We start from the raw sequence: 21,085 nt of genomic DNA, 5'->3' as shown, positions 1-21,085 counted from the left end.
GATAATATCCCAGACATGACAGACATTACAGACATGATTATATCCCAGACATTACAGACATGATAATATCCCAGACATTACAGACATGATAGTATCCCAGACATGACAGACATTACAGACATGATAGTATCCCAGACATGACATACATTACAGACATGATAGTATCCCAGACATGACAGACATTACAGACACGATAGTATCCCAGATATTACAGACATTACAGACATGATAGTATCCCAGACATTACAGACATTACAGACATGAATATATCCCAGATATGACAGACATTACAGACATCATAGTATCCCAGACATGACCGACATTACAGACATGATAGAATCCCAGACATGACAGACATCCTAGACAGTAACACAGACATTGTCACATTCAATATCACAGACATCACAGACCATACATACAATAGTGTCACAGACATTACAGACAATAGTGTCACAGACATTAAAAGACAATATCACGGTCTTCACAGACCAAATATATGCATATAAACATACATGTACAAATGTTTTTAATTTTTTTATTTTTTTGTTAGATAATATTCTCACTTTAATGGGGTATTATATCAGGAGCTTACGGAAATATACTGCTCTCTGATGATTATTTACATCACATTTTGGGATTAGTTGAATTCTGCCTCTATCCTCTTCTGCTTCCCCCCTCCCCTCCTCCCTTCCTCTACCCATCCCCACTTCCTCTCCCCCTCTCTCTCCCTGGAGGTAAAGAGAGCACACACAGAGAGATTTTCTTGGAATATTTTCCTGGGTTTTCTTGGGGGGGGGGTTGAGGGAAGCTGTGAAAGCATCTCATTCATGTCTGTGGAATGCCTGCAGAGAGAGACACACCTGTAGGAGCAAGCTCCCCGAGCTGCAGCACAGCCTCAGATTACTCTCTCTGCCACACACAAACACACACACACACACACATTCACACTCACGTGGGCACAAATACACACACACACATGCACGCACACGCTCAAGAATGAATACAGTCTCACCATTCTTGCCCTTGCATGTCCGTTAGCACTTTCTGCTGAGTCCCCAATCCCCCTCCATGACCCCAGCTAGCCTGTGTGTGTGTGTGTGTGTGTGTGTGTGTGTGTGTGTGTGTGTGTGTGTGTGTGTGTGTGTGTGTGTGTGTGTGTGTGTGTGTGTGTGTGTGTGTGTGTGTGTGAGTGTCGCTGCTATGGCAACAAATTCTGAAACTGTCGGTCTGCTTCTGTCCTGCAGGGTCTTCCTGGTCCTCAAGGTCCCATCGGACCGCCTGGTGAAAAAGTAAGTTGAAGCGCTGCTCTTCACTCCTCTGTCAACAGAATTGACCTGAAAGGGCCATGGGTCATACAGGGTCACACAAAGTCTAAAAGTGTGTGATCTGTTGGATGTAAACGTTGTGTGCTTATTTACCATAGTCCTGCACTGAAGGGTTTTCAATGCACTGAATATAAGCCCCTTTATACAAGTGTCTACACAAAACATCAAAGATTGCACCTAGTAGCGGATCTGTTACAGATCCAAATTATTTTCAGATGCGTGTTGTGTTTCTCAGAGGTGAACTGACTATGTCCCGGAGGTCGTTAAAGTGTTGTTTTGACCTTTGACCCATGCTGTGTTTTTCTCTCCTTCTGTCTCTGTTTACAGGGACCTCAGGGCAGGTCGGGGTTGGCTGGTTTACCCGGGTCAGATGGACCTCCTGTACGTGCTATTCTGTCATTCTGTTTACACCTCTCGCTGAGTCTCACACTCCTTCCCTCCTGTCAGACTATTCGCTCATCCATTGCCCTCAGACAAGCCACAAGTACCTGTGATGGGAAACCCACCGTTGAGAAGCAGTATAACACGTCGAGATTTATATTGTGATGGTGGAATGAAATGTTGACTGCCATCGTTTGCAGCCCACAAGTACCACTACATATCCGTATACAGTAGAGGAAGACATACATACCACACACTGTAGTATATACAGTAGGATTAGCTTGCCCCAGGGACTTTGTACATTTACATTGACATTTGAGTTATTCAGCAGATGCTCTTATCCAGAGCGACTTACACTTAGTCATTAAAGGGAGATTTATGATGACCGCGATAATTAGTTTGCTAGCAAAATAGATTGGTTGAACGATCTCATGTGCTGTCACACAAAATGAGGAAGTGAAGCAAAATGTAGCGTGACCCAAACATCTCTCCCTTCCACGACAACTACCATCCGTTAAGCCACAACACTGACCAATTATCCTGTCTGTTGCTCTCTCCCAACTTCATGTGATATGATATATTCTATTGACTTGAACATTAGAGAGGGCTGCAGCTTCCACATAAATAAATAAAAACATGGAATAAATGGAGAATAACACCAGATAATACACCTGGTTCGCCCCTCACACACCAAAAAAAATCCCTGAGTCAAGTCAGAATGCATTTTACGGCCTGTACTAGTATCTCCCTCTCCCTCAGTGGTCTGTTAGCCTGGCTCTATCTGCAGCAGTGTGTATCAGGGAGAGGCTGGGAAGCTGAGAGGGAGGCAGCCTGAAGCCGACCGATTTACAGCCTCCTGCACTCCCACGTGTTTAATTAGTGCCAGGTGTGCGAGTAAAAAGGTCTGACTGGTGTAAAGTAAACAGTCAGTCAGGTCAGACAGTAAGACTGAGCCTAGACCTAATCTCTGTTAAAGCTTACACAACCGCCACGACCAGACAGGCAGGCCGCTGTCGTACACTAACACTGAGGCCTTCTAGAACTTTCTGATGCACCGAGCTATTCCATAGAATCAAACTAGAACTTTTTTTGTGTGTGTTGCATGAAATCAAACTCTGGTGTTCATTGCTTGAGTGAGAGCTACCAACTTAGAGGGCGCATCCATACGAGATTGAAGTACTGTATCTAAGTCATTTGTGTTCGTTCTTCTCTTACAGGGTCATCCTGGTAAAGAGGGCCCACCTGGTGAGAAGGGAGCTTTAGTAAGTACAATTAACATTTACATTTTAGTAGCATATGGTTGATTGACTGATTGATCGGTCGTTCGATTAGCTGATTGATTGATATGTTCTTTTTTGAATATGAAACGGAAAAAAAGAGTAGTAGAAATAGTTTACGCCATGTCTCGTGTTGAGAGACTAATGGATACATTGTTCTCTCTGTCTTTGTCCTCCTCCAGGGCCAGTCAGGTCCCCAAGGTCCTATTGGTTATCCTGGTCCTCGTGGTGTCAAGGTATGGTGGTGGAGCTCACCAAGGTGACGTTCAGAAACTTCCTCATGGTGGTACAGTTTGTGTTGGGTTGATAACTGTGGTCTGTTTCCTGTCTGTCTACTAGGGTGCTGATGGTGTTCGTGGACTGAAGGGTGGAAAGGGAGAGAAGGTAAAGCTTCTCCTAATCATCATTTGATGCTTCATATCGTGCTGCCATTGTGTGTAATTCTTTTTTTAACCTTTATTTAACTAGGCAAGAACAAATTCATATTTTCGATGACAGCCTAGGAACAGTGGGTTAACTGCCTTGTTCAGGGGAAGAACAACACATTTTTACCTTGTCAGCTCAGGGATTCCATCTTGCCCCTTTGCTGATACTAGTCCAACGCTCTAACCACTAGGCTACCTGCCGCCCCAAAGAAGTCCATGTTGTGATAACTAGGACTTCCCATCCGTCCAATGAGTTAAACTCAACGTTCTGTCACAATGTTCAGTCACAAAGTCCTTATGGGGTCCAAAATGTCCACACTACCCCAATCTATATTATACTAATTCAAGACCAAGAGCATGACACAGATCTAATATTAATGTTGTTTTTACATCAGTAACACCATGGATGTCAGTGTCATTACTGAATAATTTATGTTTAAGTTTTATGTTAATTTATGTTAAAGTTAGGGTTTAATGTAATCCCAAAACCTTGAGGAAGGAAGGTATTGTTTGTTCTGAATAGAAAATGAATGCCCCCCCATCCAAGAGGTGAGGGCTTGTCGTGAAACGTGCATGGTTTCACTGCTCTGGGTGCAGGGTAGACACACACATGCACACACACACACACACACACACACACACACACACACACACACACACACACACACACACACACACACACACACACACACACACACACACACACACACACACACACTGCATTATGTATTAGGATGAGAAAAGACACAGACAAGTGACAGACTGCACACAGGGTCTCAGGGAGCTACAGAGAAATATAGACAGTGAGAGACAGAGAACACAGAGTGAAAGATGAGAGAGACTGAGAAAGCTTTTCTTATTCTCTTGTTAACTATTTCATGGCTGCCATGAATTGATACAATAAGAATTTGATCCAGGGCGAAACTTTTACAGCGTGTGCAGGGAGTTAACAAGTGTACATTGTACAGCAGCCAGACATTGCCTGAAGTAGCCTACACTATACTTCAACAGCATGCATTTTGCAGCATCATATATTCTCCACTTACATATGTGAGTGATAGATATTTCTACTGTGTGTTTGCTCGTCCACAATGTTTTTGTAATGCATTAGCTCCCTATAGGACCATTATAATAAAATAGAAGTGTTCCTTGCGCTCCAATTACCCTGACCCTGTAGTATGCCTACTTACTTGATTGTGTTCTTCGTATTTCTTATTTTTGTCTTTGTTCTACCTTGTTATTTCTTTGTATTACATTGTTATTGATGACTACATTGTTGGGGTTAGAGCTATGCTTGTGCATTTGACATTAAAACCTGAATCTGAAACTTGAAACAATGCACATGCAGTAAGATTCTCCTCTTTGGCCACCAGATGGCAGTAGTCTGCTCTGCATACAGAGAGGCTGCACATGTGAAGCAGATGAGGTTCTCTATTTTATAGCCTATGGAAAGATATAGGCCGTATCCATTTAAATCAACTTAACCCAAGTAACCCTGTTCATATTTGTCTCTCTTATTTTAGGGTGAGGACGGTTTCCCTGGGTTCAAGGGAGACATGGGTCTCAAAGGTGACAGGGTGAGTTGACGACTCATGTGCGTAGATACTGATTCACCCATAATTGTATGTGTATGGTACGCTATACACCATAGACCACAGTGATGGTACAATACCTTACCTGGTGTCTGTTGGGTTTGTTCAGGGTGAGCTCGGTGTGCTTGGGCCCCGCGGGGAGGACGGACCTGAGGGCCCCAAGGGCCGAGCAGGGCCCAACGGAGAGTCTGGCCCCATGGGTGCTGCTGGAGAGAAGGTAACATCTTCATTCACACCTTCTCTTTGTCTTGTAAGGTCAAGCTGTTATTAACAGCATATCCCTCTTTAGACTGTAATGTGAATCTGTTGTTAGTAGCATATCCCTGAAGCCTGTGGAAATACTTGAATTCATTTTGAGCTAGTACAACTGTGTACCAATACATTGTGCTCATTCATCGAGACTTTTCTGTTGTCTTCAGGGAAAACTGGGTGTTCCAGGATTACCCGGCTACCCAGGAAGACAAGGTCCAAAGGTACGTAAACAATCACCACGGTGATGCCTGTGAGGACTTCTCTGTGTGGGGACAACTTAAATGAACAACATCCACCAGTATCCGGCACATGACCCACCACACGGTTAGGAAGGAGTAACCTGATGTTAAGCAGACATGGCTGTTTACTAAACAACATCCAGGGACATTTTTACCAGAGTTGGCTCATTGACAGATCTGTCTTTCAATAGGTAATGATGATCCAAGATGGAGGTACTGTAGATACTGCTTTCACACAGGATTCATATTAGAAACAGACACTAAGAAGCCACGTTGTGTCCTCAGAGACCTAGAAGATGGGCAATGTCCCTCTTGTAACCCTGAGACTTACAGTTATGTACAACTGGGAATACATGTCCTTCTTCTAATTCCTTACCCATCACATCCAGCAATCTGCTGTTCAGTAATCCACCGTAATATGGATTAAAAGATTACTAACATTATGCTGGAAGATTATGTGGCTTTCTGTGAGATGGTATCTAATAGACTGTAGGGCTAATTTATGCCTGAGAGCTGCCAAAAGTATTATTTTTATAAAGTGAACTGTTGAATCGATGCCATGGGCGTCTGAAAGCACGGCCACTGAGTTTAGAGATATGGCAGTTATATGGTGAGAGGTTGGTAGTCCGTCAAACTCTGAACGTTTGGCCCCTTTCTATTGCATTATGTTGAGCTTCACATCGCATCATGACTCTGTGAAACGGGGCCTAGAAAACAGTGTAGCTGCAGCTTTGAAATGGGAGAGTAAACCATTGTGTTGATGTCATGTTTGAATACTTTTACGAATACCAGGACTGAAGTACAAGGGTAAGATGATGTTGAATCCCACATACACAACAAAATGCCATGATTAGAAACCAGACTGTCGTCACGTTTAGTGATTGTCTGGTTTATTTAACTTGTTGTCTACCCAGGTCATTGGTTTTCTTTTGTTGTTGTTCCATGTTCCCCCTCATCTGATCTGTTAAATTAGATGTTTTCTCAAAGGATCTTTACAAAGCCATCATGATTTTTGAAGTCTTCACAGACAAAGGAAGTGTGTGTGTGTGTGTGTGTGCATGCATGCGTGTGTCTTGTCACAGTGTCGTATAATATTTCCCGTTCTCCATATGCGCCGTGTTTTTAGAGTATAATTCTGAGAGCGATGAGCTTGTGATTGTTGAGCTGAGGAGTAGTCTCTCCTCTGTGTCGTCTGTTTCCCCACGGCACGGTGCTGGGTACAGAGTCAGTGTCTGATGCAGCTCTCTGTCTCTCACGACATAATAGAGGTTGACAGTCAACAACAACAAGCGAAAGCAAAACCTTCTCAAACCATTACTTATTAACATGGATATCCTGATTCCTCTCCTTCCTGCCTTGTTGATCCGCAGGGTTCCAGCGGCTTCCCGGGCTTCCCAGGGGCCAACGGAGAGAAAGGAGCCAGGGTAAGATAAATAGTCCCGTCTCTGTTTCTGTATGGAACGCACACACACTGCATCATAACACTACACAAAGGACATTGATTCCCATTACAAAAGCATTTGCGTGATGAGTTTGCATGAAATACAACCTCCAAGAATCAATGTGGAAGAGAACAAAAAGATGCTGAAACTATTGTTTGTTCTCAGTGATTCCCATTCCCTTCGCAGCCTTGAATAGAATGTTATGTTCACCTAGAGTTTTTTTTACACAGACCTGGAGAGTAACTTTGAAAACAACTTACTGAGGAAGTTTAGGAAGGATTGACCTTGAGTTGGTTTCTGTTGAAATAAATGTCTTCTTCTCTGTTCTTCAAAAGGGCGTGGCGGGCAAACCCGGTCCAAGGGGGCAAAGAGGTCCAACGGTATGTTCTCCTCCATTTTACCACGTTAAGAACGAATCAATGATTTATTTAGTTCATGAATGAATACATTTGTATTTGTGTGTCTTAATTGTTGCCACACGTATGAGACTGCGGTACTGGACTGGACTGTGTAGTCTTACCTGATCTTGGATCAGTCTGTGTTCTGAGCTGTGTGTCTGTCATCTCCGGTCTCATAGGGTCCACGAGGGGGTCGGGGTGCTAGAGGTCCTACAGGCAAGCCAGGCCCTAAGGTAACTACCCTCTCCATCTTTTTTTATTTCACCTTTTATTTCACCTTTTATTTCACCTTAGCAGGGAGTCCCATTGAGACCAATGTCCCTTTCCCTGAAAACACACATTACAAATACCACATAATGTAAATATGCAAGATTACAAAACAACACACTCAAGAAAAACAATCACATTCCTCAGCAAAGAGGTCTCAAAGACATGTCCCACTTGACAACTCATAGAAAGACCTTACACCATAGGGGTAATGACATTGGTCATCCACGTGTAGCTGTGTAACTGCTTATACCTCTATGCATGATGTGTGATCACTGTGTTGTCTTGTAGCAGTAGAACATCTGATGCTGATTTTCTGTCTGTTGTGTTTTGCAGGGCACGGCGGGCAATGATGGTCCACCTGGCCCGCCTGGCGAAAGAGTAAGTCCCATCAGCCACTGCTTCCGAGGGGGAGGGTTATGAGGCTGACCCATGGATAATGAAATGGGAAATGGCTTGGAGTAAGAAGCAGTTAAGCAGTTAACAACGACTGCCTGTCTGACATAGTGGTGGGGTTGGAGTAAAGAGTGGGAGCCCTGACCTGGACTGGTGGTGATTACCACAGGAGGAAAGGAAGCATTTATTGATTAATGATCGCTAGGTGGTCACTGTTGGAGGCAAGGGCCAATCTGGGTACCCTTTTTTTCGTGGTTTTGCTATAGTTGTTCCATATCTCTATCCCTCTCTCTCTCTATTTATCTACATATCTGTCCCTCTCTCGCCACTCACGGCCAGCCACACAGCCACACCCAACCAGCCACACCCAACCACACCAAGCCATGCCCAGCCACTCCCGACCACACCAAAGCACACCAAGCCATGCCCACTCAGCCACATCAGGCAGCGTGTATCGTCTCTGAGGCTAACAGAACTTATGGTTGTCTGGCAGAATTTCTGCCCCACTACAATGGGAGTGTCTCATTTTGGAGACTCAAAGACTGTCTTCACTCTTCCATTGTCTGATTACCACTCTGTTTATTCCAGGGACCTCAAGGACCCCAGGGCCCCGTCGGGTTCTCAGGACCAAAGGGCCCCCCTGTAAGTATCCTCTCACCAGTACCATAGTCATATTTCTGAGGTAACCCTCTCCTGCAGTCAAGCTGCCTCATACGTGGAATGTTTTTTCGATTTTTTAAAATAATTTCATAATTAATAAACATTTAAAAAAATGAAATGTAGAAAATCCAATGTTTGTACAGTATGCCAAACAGGTTTGTTATATTTCAGTCTTCTGTGATGTATATAAAGTGTAATATTGGGATGCACACTCAACATTTAATATATTTCAACTCTGACATGGTACATGTGTCTTGTTTTTTTTAAGCACATAACCATGTGTGTGAGGTGTATACTTTAGCTTCAAAGTAGATTTGTTTAAGACTACCAAGAATCACTCTGTATGACTCTGATTTAGCCCACTGCAGTAATTAAAGGAAAGCAATTTGGAATGCAATAGTGTGGGCTATGTATTTGGCTGTATCACTGATTGGGTGTAGTAATCGTTACTGTTATTGAAGCAGAACCCTGTTTTTCAACATCCTATTGCCAGAAGACAAGTGTTCATTTCCTCCTATTGATTAGAGTTTGATTTAACCTTTGCCGATAGTTCTGTTTCTTCTTTGCAGGCCATTACTTTGTAGAACGGCTAGTGTCTTATTGTAGTTTAAAAAGACTTCCACTCTGATATATTCCTATGTATTTGTCATTGAACAATAAAACAGGTTACTTTTGGTCAATCCACCACAATTACTATGAGACTCTACCGTTAGATGTGTGTAAGGTTTGCCCCTCGTTCATGTAGTTGTCATTGATAGAGTCCACATTCTCTGTGTCATTCCTAGGGACCACCTGGAAAGGATGGGCTGCCCGGCCACCCTGGTCAGCGAGGAGAGACGGTGAGTGTTCCTGACCGCGCCCCTCGTTAGAGCTGTCACACACCTGGGCACACCGGGCCAGTCGGCTTGGACAGACAATTCCTGCCAGGTGTGGAAACATAGGACTGCCCCTGCTCTCTCGGGGTGGGAAACACTCCGACTAGTCTAATTTTTCACACCTGGACGGATTTGTCTCCTCAAGTCTGCATGCTTTTATAGCACCAAGAAGCCCGGGTGTTGGACAGCTCACTCTTGTCTTAGACACATAGACAGGCCTTCTTCTCTGGTTTACCTGATATATTTAGTGAGAGAGAGATTGAGAGAGTCTCTCTGTCTCTCTGCCTGTCTCTCTCTCTCTTTCTCTCTCTCTCTCTCTCTCTCTCTCTCTCTCTCTCTCTCTCTCTCTCTCTCTCTCTCTCTCTCTCTGTCTCTCTCTCTGTCTCTCTGTCTCTCTGTCTCTCTGTCTCTCTCTCTCTCTCTCTCTCTCTTTCTCTCTCCCTCTCTTTGTCTCTGCCTCTCTCTCTCTTTCTTTGTCTCTGTCTCTCTGTCTCTCTCTTTCTCTCTGTACCTCTCCCTGTCTCTCTCTGGGCCAGCGCCTTCAGTAGGATGTCTTTATGTAATGTTGAAGAGAGAGACAGACATATTGTATCTGATGGAGCGAAACACATCCTGAGCTCAGAGACTAGACTACCCCTGAGTCCCTGACACACACTCAGACACAAGGCTGTCTAAATGCAGCCAGAGGGTCTAGTCTGTCTATCTTCCCAGGTCGTTGGGGGGAAATGGTAAATACCGCCAGACAGCCAGTCTATCTGATCACTCATCTGTGTTCCAGGCCTTAAATGGACTAAGTTACAGTTGAATAGACTGAATCTGTATTTTAACAAACATTAGATAATATCAGCATGGAACACAGGAAGGAATTACCCTAACATGATAAACCCAGCAGGAATAATGCATTAAGCCTCATCTCTCTGCATATCCCACCATTTTTACTGAGTTTATTCAGCAAGCTTTGCATTCATCCCCCCTCAATCCGATTATCCTCACAGGGCACTAAAAGATGCTAAAAGCTCCACGGAGCAGGGAGCATCCCCGATCGTTCAAGTTTTCTTCTCCATTTGTTCCCCCCCTAAGTGACCCCCCCTCCCCCCTCTGGCTCCTCTTGAAATGACATCGATAAGCATCTTCATTAAGATGTTTACACCACAGGCTGGGGGAGCGGCCAATAGCAGAATTGATCATAGTAATAAAATGTTCTAGGCCCTAGGCAGTGGGCACGGATCCATCCACACAGCATAGCAGAGTCTGACGAGGCGTTCAATGCATATAAAGATCTCTTATTCAGGCCAGGTTGTAAAAAAGCTGTCTGAATCTTTTCCAAACAATACCCAATCATGAATCACTGTGCCACAAGATAATGAGTCCATGAGAAGTCATCAAACATTTGACTTTTGAATGAGCTACAGCTGAAAAAGTTTGGCACAAAAAAAGTATCCTAACAATAGCATACCACTGGCTAGACTACAGCACGTTTCCATTCCCAGAACAAGTGTAGCTACTCCAATATACATTAAAAGTGACATGACTGGCTTCAGATATCTGTGATTCTTTGTTGCATTTTTGTGTGGCGTAATCAATGTATCTCCCTTGAGTCCCTTCCTCCCTTTTATGTTTGATGTCTGTATGTTGTTTCATGTAGCTCTATGGTCATTGCATCTGCTTTTACAGTGTCCACTCAGTCAGTCTGTGATGTCTGGAGTTGGCATCACAGGCATGAATGCAACAACAGATGCATTCATGTAGAACTTGCTTCATTCGAGGGAAATCAATTAAGTTTTTCGCACCGTCTATCATCTGATCGGAATGAGAAAGACAGCTGATGGATTTCACACCTGACTCCATTACTGTGCTTGATGTCTGACCAATTAGCATCAAGTCCACTTCAGTTATTGAGATCATAGTTTAAGATCCATCTCCTTTTTGGAGACTCGGATGAAATCCTTACTGTGACAGGGAGTTGGTGATCTCATTGGTATTGTCCTGTATCTTGAGAATAATACTATCTTAGCCGGTTTCCTAGACACAGATTTAGCCTAGTTCTGGACTAATAAACATGCTCGATGGAGAATCTCTATTGAAATAGCTTTTTAGTCCAGGATTAGGTTTATTATGTGTAGCTGCTTCCTGGTGTCTGTGCTTTTCTTCTCTTCTGCCACCTAACCTTGTTATTGCAGCAATGATCCCTGGGTGAAAGGTCATCACCTTTGACCTTGTGGTCATGTGATACTTTATCTTGCCACTTGGTGGTGAGGTGGTAAGTAAGTGGAATACATCTCTATGATAAATATCTACTACTTCATGTAGCATTTATTTACATGGCCATCTAAAGTTACATCCTAAACATGAGAACATGGAAATAAACAAATACAAAACAATAAACAAATGGAGCACAACATAAACTATATCATTGTATATTTCCATAATCCATGTGTTCTCATGTACCATGCACACAGTAATGAACCAGTCGAATGCAACCATAGAGTGCCTCTGTCGATTGGGATACTGACAACACTGACTCCACTATGTCCATCGACTCAAATCATGATTTGTGGAAGGATGACATCAATAGCAAGATTGGAGGACGTGATTACATTGATTGAGATCCAGTTGGTTTGGAAGACTTTTCAATGTGATTTATATGTTGTTTCGTGTCCACAGGGATTCCAAGGAAAAACAGGTCCACCCGGCCCAGGGGGTGTCGTTGGTCCTCAGGTAAGGAACTATCATGGAAGTAAATGTACGAAGAACATTAGGAGATCCTATGGTTCAAACATCCTTAGACATTAAACATCTCATCTCATCCACTCCCAAATGTGATACAGTATCTTAGTAGTCTGTGACATAATTGAATTATCCAAGGATCTGTTATGGTTGAGTTTGTCTCTTGCAGAGTTTGCCTCATGCCTCTACCCATAAGCCCACAACATGTTTTTTTTCTTCAATTCCTAACAGGGTCCCACAGGAGAGACCGGTCCCATCGGTGAGAGAGGCCACCCTGGACCCCCAGGTCCACCCGGAGAGCAGGGTCTTCCCGGCTCTGCTGGCAAAGAGGGAGCCAAGGTAAGCGACCCTAAAGACCCACCTCACTGGAGTAAACTCATAACTCGACAGCCCAACAGTTGTTAACTCTAGTGCTCTGACCAGCACATATTTAACATGTTTTCCTGGATTCAGATTATGCCTAGCCCTGGACTAAAACATGCTCAATGAAGAATCTCCACTGAACACATTTTTTTGGTCCAGGATGTATATGGGAAAGTACTGTTTTGTCAAGCACCTGGCGAAGTCAGCAGAGGGTTGTGGAGGGGTTGAATTCCCATGCATCCCAATGTGTCCACTAAGGATCTAAACAGGAGTCATATTGGGGGAGGGATGGGCTTATACAAAAGAGAGTCTTAACTCCCAGGGTACATCCCAAATGGCACACTTTTCCCTATGTACTGTGAACTACTTTTTATCAGGGCTTCAGAAAAGAGTAGTGCACTAGAATGGGAATGTACCCCAAGACAGTCCCAAGGCCACCCAGCCAGCCCCTCTGTCTCCTTCTTTCATTTAACCTCCTCCCCCGAAGGAGACAGTTTAATCAACTCCATCGGCTAACTCCAACCCTCCTGCCACTCAAGCTCTATAGCTTCCCAGCACCACCAAGTCCGACGCATCAGTAATACTGCTGGGACACTCCAGAGGGAGGGAGGGCTTGGGAGGCAGAGGGCTTGGCAGAGGAGGTCAAATCCTCTTAAACCTCTCTCTCTCTCTCCTCTCTCTCTCTCTCTCTCTCTCTCTCTCTCTCTCTCTCTCTCTCTCTCTCTCTCTCTCTCTCTCTCTCTCTCTCTCTCTCTCTCTCTCCTCTCTCTCTCTCTCTCTCTCTCTCTCTCTCTCTCCTCTCTCTCTCTCTCTCTCTCTCTCTCTCTTTCTCTCCTCTCTCTCTCTCTCTCTCTCCTCTCTCTCTCTCTCTCTCTCTCTCTCTCTCCTCTCTCTCTCTCTCTCTCTCTCTCCTCTCTCTCTCTCTCTCCTCTCTCTCTCTCTCTCTCTCTCTCTCTCTCTCTCTCTCTCTCTCTTTCTCTCCTCTCTCTCTCTCTCTCTCTCTCTCTCTCTCTCTCTCTCTCTCTCCTCTCTCTCTCTCTCTCTCTCTCCTCTCTCTCTCTCTCTACCCCAGCTAGCAGATAAACCAACTTCAGCCCAACAATACAAAAACAGTCAAAAAACGAGACCACTGCCCATCATTCTACTACCCATTTATGGTCTGTCATGGGGATAGCAGAGGGGACTTATAATTGTAACCCGTGGACACAGCCCAGCAGCCTGATACGACTGCTGCTGCTGTTGGCTGCGTTTGTTTTTGTTTATGTTTACTGTCCCTCAGCTTGTTGTCCTCTAGGGCTGCGTTATTATAGCTCTCGGCTGATTGATTTGAATCAGTTGTGCATTTGAAGGGATGCAGAATGGGGCGACCATTATTCAGGAGATCTGAGCTTTTTGATGTGCATAGCGTAGTTCATTATCAGAACAAGAGGAAGGTGCTGCGCTAACTAATGCATCAGCTCAAAATACAGACTTAAAACAGCGTTTGAAGTACGGTAATGACGGCCATCCAGAAAAGTCCTTCTGTCATCCTGATGTCAAAGGGAAACTTCAGTATACAACGTTTAGTTTGAGCCTGACTCTTCTTTCGGCGGATAACATTAGCTATAGCATGGGAGTGAAATGAACAGGGTAGAAATGAGATGACAAAGAGGGAAGTTGAGGGTATAACATGGTGCAGCTGGATACTTCTCACTCTGTCCTCTGCTGTGTGTCTGTAGGGAGACCCCGGTCCCCAAGGAGCCTCAGGTAAAGACGGTCCAGCTGGTCTACGAGGATTCCCAGGAGAGAGAGGTCTTCCCGGCGCGTCGGTAAGAAACACATCAGCTGCAACACGCCTCTATCCGTTACAGGTTCCCTCTGTATTCACTGACAGAGAATGACGGACCACGCCCCTCTCCGCCCACCACCACTGACAAATGAACCAGCGCCTATACACTACAGGGGGGCGTCACCCGGCCACCACTGCAGGGAAACTCAAAGAGACGTGTTGCAAATGAACAGATCCACATCCCCCTGAATAGGCCTCACACCAACCGAGCACTCCGTTTTAACCTCTGCCCAGTAGCTCTGGGTCACTTTACAAAACCCCTGATTCAACCCAAAGGCGCCGATGCACCCAGCTACTGGGAGCGTTTTCTTCCGCAACCACATTTGGTGGGAGAGTTATTTGTTTTGTTGTATGCATTATTTACTAAATGAATTACTAAAGCGGGAGCGTTAGCGATTAGGCTGAGGGAATGAAAGGCGGCATAGGGCCATTGTTCCAGACTAAGTCAAGGTCAGTCTCAGCAGGCAAGCAGCTACCCCTGATTGTTTTCTAGTGGTGTAATTTACTCTCTCACAGCAACACCCCAAGACTCATTACTAATACCACCATGTGTGCTGCAGGGCTGTTAGGGAGCCAGTCACACATACACACACACACACACACACACACACACATACACACACACACACACACACACACACACACACACCACACACACACACACACACACACACTGGAGTGTACACACACATACATGCACACACACACACACATTGGAGTGTACACACACTTACACACACACACACACACTGGAGTGTACACACACATACACACACACACACACACTGGAGTGTACACACACATACACACACACAGACACTGGAGTGTACACACACATACACACACACACACACACTGGAGTGTACACACACATACACACACACACACTGGAGTGTACACACACATACACGCACACACAGATGTTTATTTCAGCAGTTATGTTTCACTGCGCTTTTGATGGGAAAGTGCCTGAGGGGGAAATATGGCTTAATAAATACCCACCTTTTCTCCCATTCAGATCAATGGTGACTGACTCAATGGTGACTGACTCCCCAAGGTGTCACTTCACAGTATCCCTCCAATCTCTGTCTGGGACAGGAGTAATGCCATTCAATACTGGCAGACTGACAGACTGACTGACTGGCAGACTGACTGGCAGACTGACAGACTGACGGACTTATGGGGACCTCAAACACTATCTTTCAGGCTGTGTGTTTCTTTTGACACATCTCTCTAACCATCCATCTCTCTTCTTCACCTTCCTTCCAGGGTCCAGCTGGTTTGAAGGGAGGAGAAGGACCTCAGGGTCCCTCTGGCCCCGTGGTAAGTATCTCCCTGTCACCTACCATCACCTACCTGCCTGTCTGTTGTTATTGTGAAGGGGATGTTGTTCAAATTTCAGGGGGTCTTCAGATAACAGGTTTATTGAGGGGGATATTCCCCCTACCACGTCAATGATAGAACTGCAACACAGTGCGTTAGCTTAGCTGTTCTTATCACTCTTATATCGGAGGTAGAGATCAGTCTAGGATCAATATTCAGCTTGTCGCACAACAGGATACATTGCAGATCCTTGATCCTATCTAGGCTTTTCTATAATGCAGCGTTCTATATGATCCTGCAATAATGACTCCCACCACTAGATGGCAGTTTGATTCCTTTGAAGAACAGACGACAGGATCCCACACATTTCCAATGATAACTTTGAGATTCTGGTTTTGTAATTGCTTTCTCTTGACATCTTGACATAGGTGCTTGGTTGGCTTAAGGTGACAGGCTCAAAGTTGGAGTGTCTTCAAAACCTTTTAGGACTAAAATGTCAATATTCAGATTTCTCCCTCTGGAGCACTAGATGAGTATTGTCCAAGTGTAATTGCTATTTAAATGGCTTGACAAAGGGCTGAAAGTTTAGACAGGACATGTGAGGTGTCTGAATTTGGCATTGTGAGAAAAATGTGATTTGCATACCAATATGAACTTAATTCAATATAACATATTGCTATATTGCGATGATTCCATTGCGTAGCCGTCTTCTGGAAGCAAGTGTTTGTGTGACTTTGCAATCTCTTAGTGCCACACACCAGCTAGAAATTCATCATGTGAGTGGTCATGCGGGAAGTAGAATTGAGATTGTGGTGGTTTGCTGCCAGCCCGTCTGCAATCCAATCCAATCCGCTCGACTCGGCTCCCGGCCTGCGAGGTGAATGGGAGCGTGTTGCGGGTAGCCTACCGTGTCCATTCCATACTGACTCATCACGTTGTCTGACCGCACAGACATTCCCACCGCATGCCATGTGTCACGATTCAGAGGAGACCTCACAACCTGCCACTGCCAGACACACATGGGGTGTGTACTAACACTCTACAACATCTCCCGGCCTGCCATGGACTGCCATTGCTGAGCTAGACAGCCAGTCAGATAGGATGTGTCCCAATTATCTGAAATACCTTCATCTCCGTGCCAACCTGCCACTGCCGCCACTGAGCTACACACAGCCAGTCAGACAGGATGTGTCCCAACACTCTACAACACATCCCTCACCTTCCCAACCTGCCACCGTAGTGCCACCGCTGAGCTACACAGGATGTGTCCCAACTCTCTACAGCAGTCTACAACTCTCTCCTTGTTTCCTTCCCTTCATAACCTGATTTGAGAGGACATTGAAGGTATCAACAATCTAGTAGATACACAGGCTATCCATACTTCTCCCCTTTTAATTATAAACTAAGGAATGGAGACAAGAAATACAAGGCATTTAAGGGTATAGGGACACACCCCAAGTCATTAGTGTTGTTGGGACACAACCCTATCCATTAACACTAGCTGAGCTCCAGACGACACCAACAGCCAACCTCCCTGTAGAAACATTAGGTTTCTATGTGCCAGGCAGAGGCAGCATGTGAAGAGAAGAGCCCTGAAGACCTCTGGAGTCAGTCCCACACTCAGTAGTCAGATCACTCCTCTGGGCTAGATTAAGACTGCCTGCAAGCCTGCCCACTTCCTCCCTCCCTCCCTTCCTTTCTCATCTCTGATAATGTCTCCTGTCTGAGCCCTGCTGCTCTGTTCTGCTCCGAGAGGAGAGGCTAGCTAATGGTAATGGTTCCAAAACAAGAAGAGCAATGGCTGTAAGTGGCTAATAGCGAACCCCCCCCCCCCCTGAAATAACCTGGGTTATGTTGTTGTTTTTGCTTTCGAGGAGTATCTCTTGTATCTCTTGTATTTTATACTGAATGGATAATAGTACTTGTGAGAAAAAAAACATTATATTTTCCAAGTAGAACCCATTAACGGTGGACCACAGTGTAGTTCTTAGACACATATTCCTAATGGAGAATCCTGTGATTCATTATTGCTTTGTAATGTAGATGGAATGATTTAATTAATCATATGATGTATAATTTCACCCCCACATGAACTCTGAACTCTGAATGAGCTTCTTCCCTCGATCTCTCTCTTTAAAGTGTGTTCAACCCCTTTCTCTCGCAGGGCTCCCCTGGTGAGAGAGGTGCTGCTGGACCTGCCGGCCCTATCGGTTTATCTGGTAGAACTGGCCCTCAGGGGCCCCCAGGACCTGCTGGAGAGAAGGGAGGGCCTGGTGAGAAAGGTCCCCAGGGACCAGCTGGTCGGGACGGAGTCCAAGGTCCAGTGGGTCTGCCTGGTCCCGCCGGACCTCAGGGTCCACCCGGAGAGGACGGTGATAAGGTTAGTACCCTACCCTCCCCATCTGGTTTGGCCCAGTCCAGACCAGACCAGACCCAGGACCTCTCCAAGGACCGCTGTCTCTCTCTCTACTTTTTCTATCAACTCTCTCTCTCTCTCTCTCTCTCTCTTTCTCTCTACTTTTTCTATCGACTCTCTCTCTCTCGCCCTCCCTCCCAAATCTGGGCCAAATGTTTTGAGTGAAACAGATCGCTTATCAATCTTCATCAGCGGTTTCACATGAATCATGCACGGGCCATCTGCACTGTAAATACATCTCTACTCTCACTGTCTTTTTCTCTCTCTCTCTCTGTACTCTTTCTCTCTCTCTCTCTCTCTCTCTCTCTCTCTCTCTCTCTCTCTCTCTCTCTCTCTCTCTGTCTCTCTGTCTCTGGCTGCATATCCATCATCATAACCAATCATCAAACTAAATGTAATTAGAAGAGATATAAAAGGGAAAAACTGTCTCTGTTTTATCTGCAGCTATAATTTCTTCCCAGAAGGTTACGATCCAGCCCATCTATTGAGCTGCCAAACATATGTCACAGTAGAGCTTTAAATGGACTTGTCCACTAATCTCCAACACCATCTATCACTTGTATTTAAAATCGCATGTATCCTTCCCACACACAAATTGAATCCAAATTTCGACTGATTTCTGCATCTTTGCTCTAGTGATTTTGACTGCAGGTAATTAACTCATTTGCCAATTCTCTGACAGTTTGTTTGTAAGTGTTTAGATTTTCTGTACAAGGTTGGCATTTTAAAGTAGACGTTATTGTAGAAATGTCAGATACATGTGAAGTGTGTCCTCCTGTGTGATGCGTGTGTCCTATGTGTGTGTATCCTGTGTGTCCTGTGTGTCCCAGGGAGAGGTTGGAGAGCCAGGTCAGAAGGGAAGCAAAGCAGACAAGGGTGAACAGGGTCCTCCTGGCCCAGCTGGTCTCCAGGGTCCCATCGGTAACCCAGGACCTGCAGTGAGTATCTCTGCCCCTGTCCAGCCTTGGACCCACCTTAGCCCCCATTGGGGAGACACTCAGCTACAGTAGACATGTTATCTTCATTCAAATGTCTTTGCAGTCAGTTTTGCTGTGCTGTTAGCTACATACATCCAGTGTATTGCTTTGCTCCGTCTGTGTGTCAACATGGTTACTGTGTCCTCAGGGAGGTGATGGAGAGCCCGGTCCCAGGGGTCAGCAGGGGATGTTCGGACAGAAGGGAGACGAAGGATCCAGAGGTTTCCCCGGGCCCCCTGGTCCCATTGGTCTGCAGGTGGGTGGGGAACCCCAAACACACCCTGAAACACTAGCATCACCTGTACTCCAGGGACAAACATTCACACACAAACACATATAGTATAGGCTTTGCACACACACACACACACACACACAAACATACTTAACCATGGATCCCACTGGTATTGATGCAAACTATTTGATGCATCCATTCTCTCTCTGAGTCTTAGGGTGCGTTTGTAAATTCAGTCTGGAGTGTCAGAGTGCACTCTGGGTCGTTCGTAAATTCAGTCTGGAGTGTCAGAGTGCACTCTGGGTCGTTCGTAAATTCAGTCTGGAGTGTCAGAGTGCACTCTGGGTCGTTCGTAAATTCAGTCTGGAGTGTCAGAGTGCACTCTGGGTCATTCGTAAATTCAGTCTGGAGTGTCAGAGTGCACTCTGGGTCGTTCGTAAATTCAGTCTGGAGTGTCAGAGTGCACTCTGGGTCGTTCGTAAATTCAGTCTGGAGTGTCAGAGTGCACTCTGGGTCGTTTGTAAATTCAGTCTGGAGTGTCAGCGTGCACTCTGGGTCGTTCGTAAATTCTGTCTGGAGTGTCAGTGTGCACTCTGGGTCGTTCGTAAATTCAGTCTGGAGTGTCAGCGTGCACTCTGGGTCGTTCGTAAATTCAGAGCGTTTTGCTCTCAGAGCATTCAGAGCGCACAATGGACACTCTGGCTAATGAGTAGGGTTGATCCAAGTGCTCTAACCTCACAAAGCATTTCAATACAAAAGGATTTCTATTTGGTCTTGAATGATGGTATTTTAATATAGGTGGATTAAAGGGCCATTTGCCAACAAATGGGACTCTGGGTCAGCACAGATGTCAGAAGACAATGCACTGTCTTCTGACCGACAGTCCATTTGTAATGAAATGCCAGAGGTAAATTATCCGTTTTGTATAGTTTGGTTTAGTTTCCCCACACTAGATGTTTCACTAACTAAAGAGCATAGAGGAGATTCCTATTGTTTTATATTATGTCAAATGTGAAAAATATATACTAAGTTAGTTTGTGTTAAATATAAAGGTAATGTGGTTGGTGTGTATAGTAAAGCAGTGGTCAGGTGTTCTCCTGAGTTTCTATCGACCTCATCAACGTAAGGGAATCATCAACGTAAGGGAATCATCAACGTAAGGGAATCATCAGTGTAAGGGAATCATCAATGTAAGGGAATCATCAACGTAAGGGAATCATCAATGTAAGGGAATCATCAACGTAAGGGAATCATCAACATAAGGGAGTCCGTGGTACAGTACAGTGACTGTCTTTATGAGCAAAATGAATTAGCTGTTCATTAAACCCAGGTCATTGTCTTGATGGAATTATACCCGCTAGTCTCAAGTTTCAATCTGCCTGGCTATTCAATTCAATTAACTTTTAATTGAGCGTAATTCACTTCCATGGCTATTTCATTAATTGCGTGGACTGACCTCTTCCAATAGGCAGTAGGCCATTGAACACACTCTCCTCTTTCCACTCTGTGGTGCATAATCAGTGTTCCTGTTAACGATCTCTGACTCAGGAGACCACCATTCTGATGAGATTTCCACTCCAGGGGGACAAATCAGCATGCAGAAACACACACACAATCACGGACTTGCACATGCACGGACACACACACACGGACACGCGCATGGACACACACACACACACACACACACACA

The 21,085-nt window shown here is 45.0% G+C and overlaps 1 protein-coding gene across 5 annotated transcripts in view; it reads left to right on the top strand.

The window, feature by feature from the left end:
• Nucleotides 1–21,085, top strand: part of col11a1a (collagen, type XI, alpha 1a) — an 89,168-nt gene that overhangs the window by 50,667 nt on the left and 17,416 nt on the right. For all 5 annotated transcript variants that reach the window (XM_031796445.1, XM_031796442.1, XM_031796441.1 and 2 more), the window contains 21 exons: nt 1,245–1,289; nt 1,653–1,706; nt 2,924–2,968; nt 3,166–3,219; nt 3,323–3,367; nt 4,932–4,985; nt 5,110–5,217; nt 5,420–5,473; nt 6,862–6,915; nt 7,269–7,313; nt 7,511–7,564; nt 7,935–7,979; nt 8,583–8,636; nt 9,440–9,493; nt 12,194–12,247; nt 12,488–12,595; nt 14,338–14,427; nt 15,717–15,770; nt 17,935–18,150; nt 19,017–19,124; nt 19,312–19,419. In XM_031796445.1, coding sequence (XP_031652305.1) covers nt 1,245–1,289; nt 1,653–1,706; nt 2,924–2,968; nt 3,166–3,219; nt 3,323–3,367; nt 4,932–4,985; nt 5,110–5,217; nt 5,420–5,473; nt 6,862–6,915; nt 7,269–7,313; nt 7,511–7,564; nt 7,935–7,979; nt 8,583–8,636; nt 9,440–9,493; nt 12,194–12,247; nt 12,488–12,595; nt 14,338–14,427; nt 15,717–15,770; nt 17,935–18,150; nt 19,017–19,124; nt 19,312–19,419 — 1,503 coding nt within the window. The remainder of the gene's footprint in view (nt 1–1,244; nt 1,290–1,652; nt 1,707–2,923; nt 2,969–3,165; nt 3,220–3,322; nt 3,368–4,931; nt 4,986–5,109; nt 5,218–5,419; nt 5,474–6,861; nt 6,916–7,268; nt 7,314–7,510; nt 7,565–7,934; nt 7,980–8,582; nt 8,637–9,439; nt 9,494–12,193; nt 12,248–12,487; nt 12,596–14,337; nt 14,428–15,716; nt 15,771–17,934; nt 18,151–19,016; nt 19,125–19,311; nt 19,420–21,085) is intronic.

This window comes from Oncorhynchus kisutch, linkage group LG18 (genome assembly GCF_002021735.2).
Source record: "Oncorhynchus kisutch isolate 150728-3 linkage group LG18, Okis_V2, whole genome shotgun sequence".
Taxonomy (NCBI): Eukaryota; Metazoa; Chordata; class Actinopteri; order Salmoniformes; family Salmonidae; genus Oncorhynchus; species Oncorhynchus kisutch.
The sequence above is the reverse complement of the archived record's forward strand: the minus strand, read 5'-3'. Positions and strand labels throughout refer to the sequence as shown.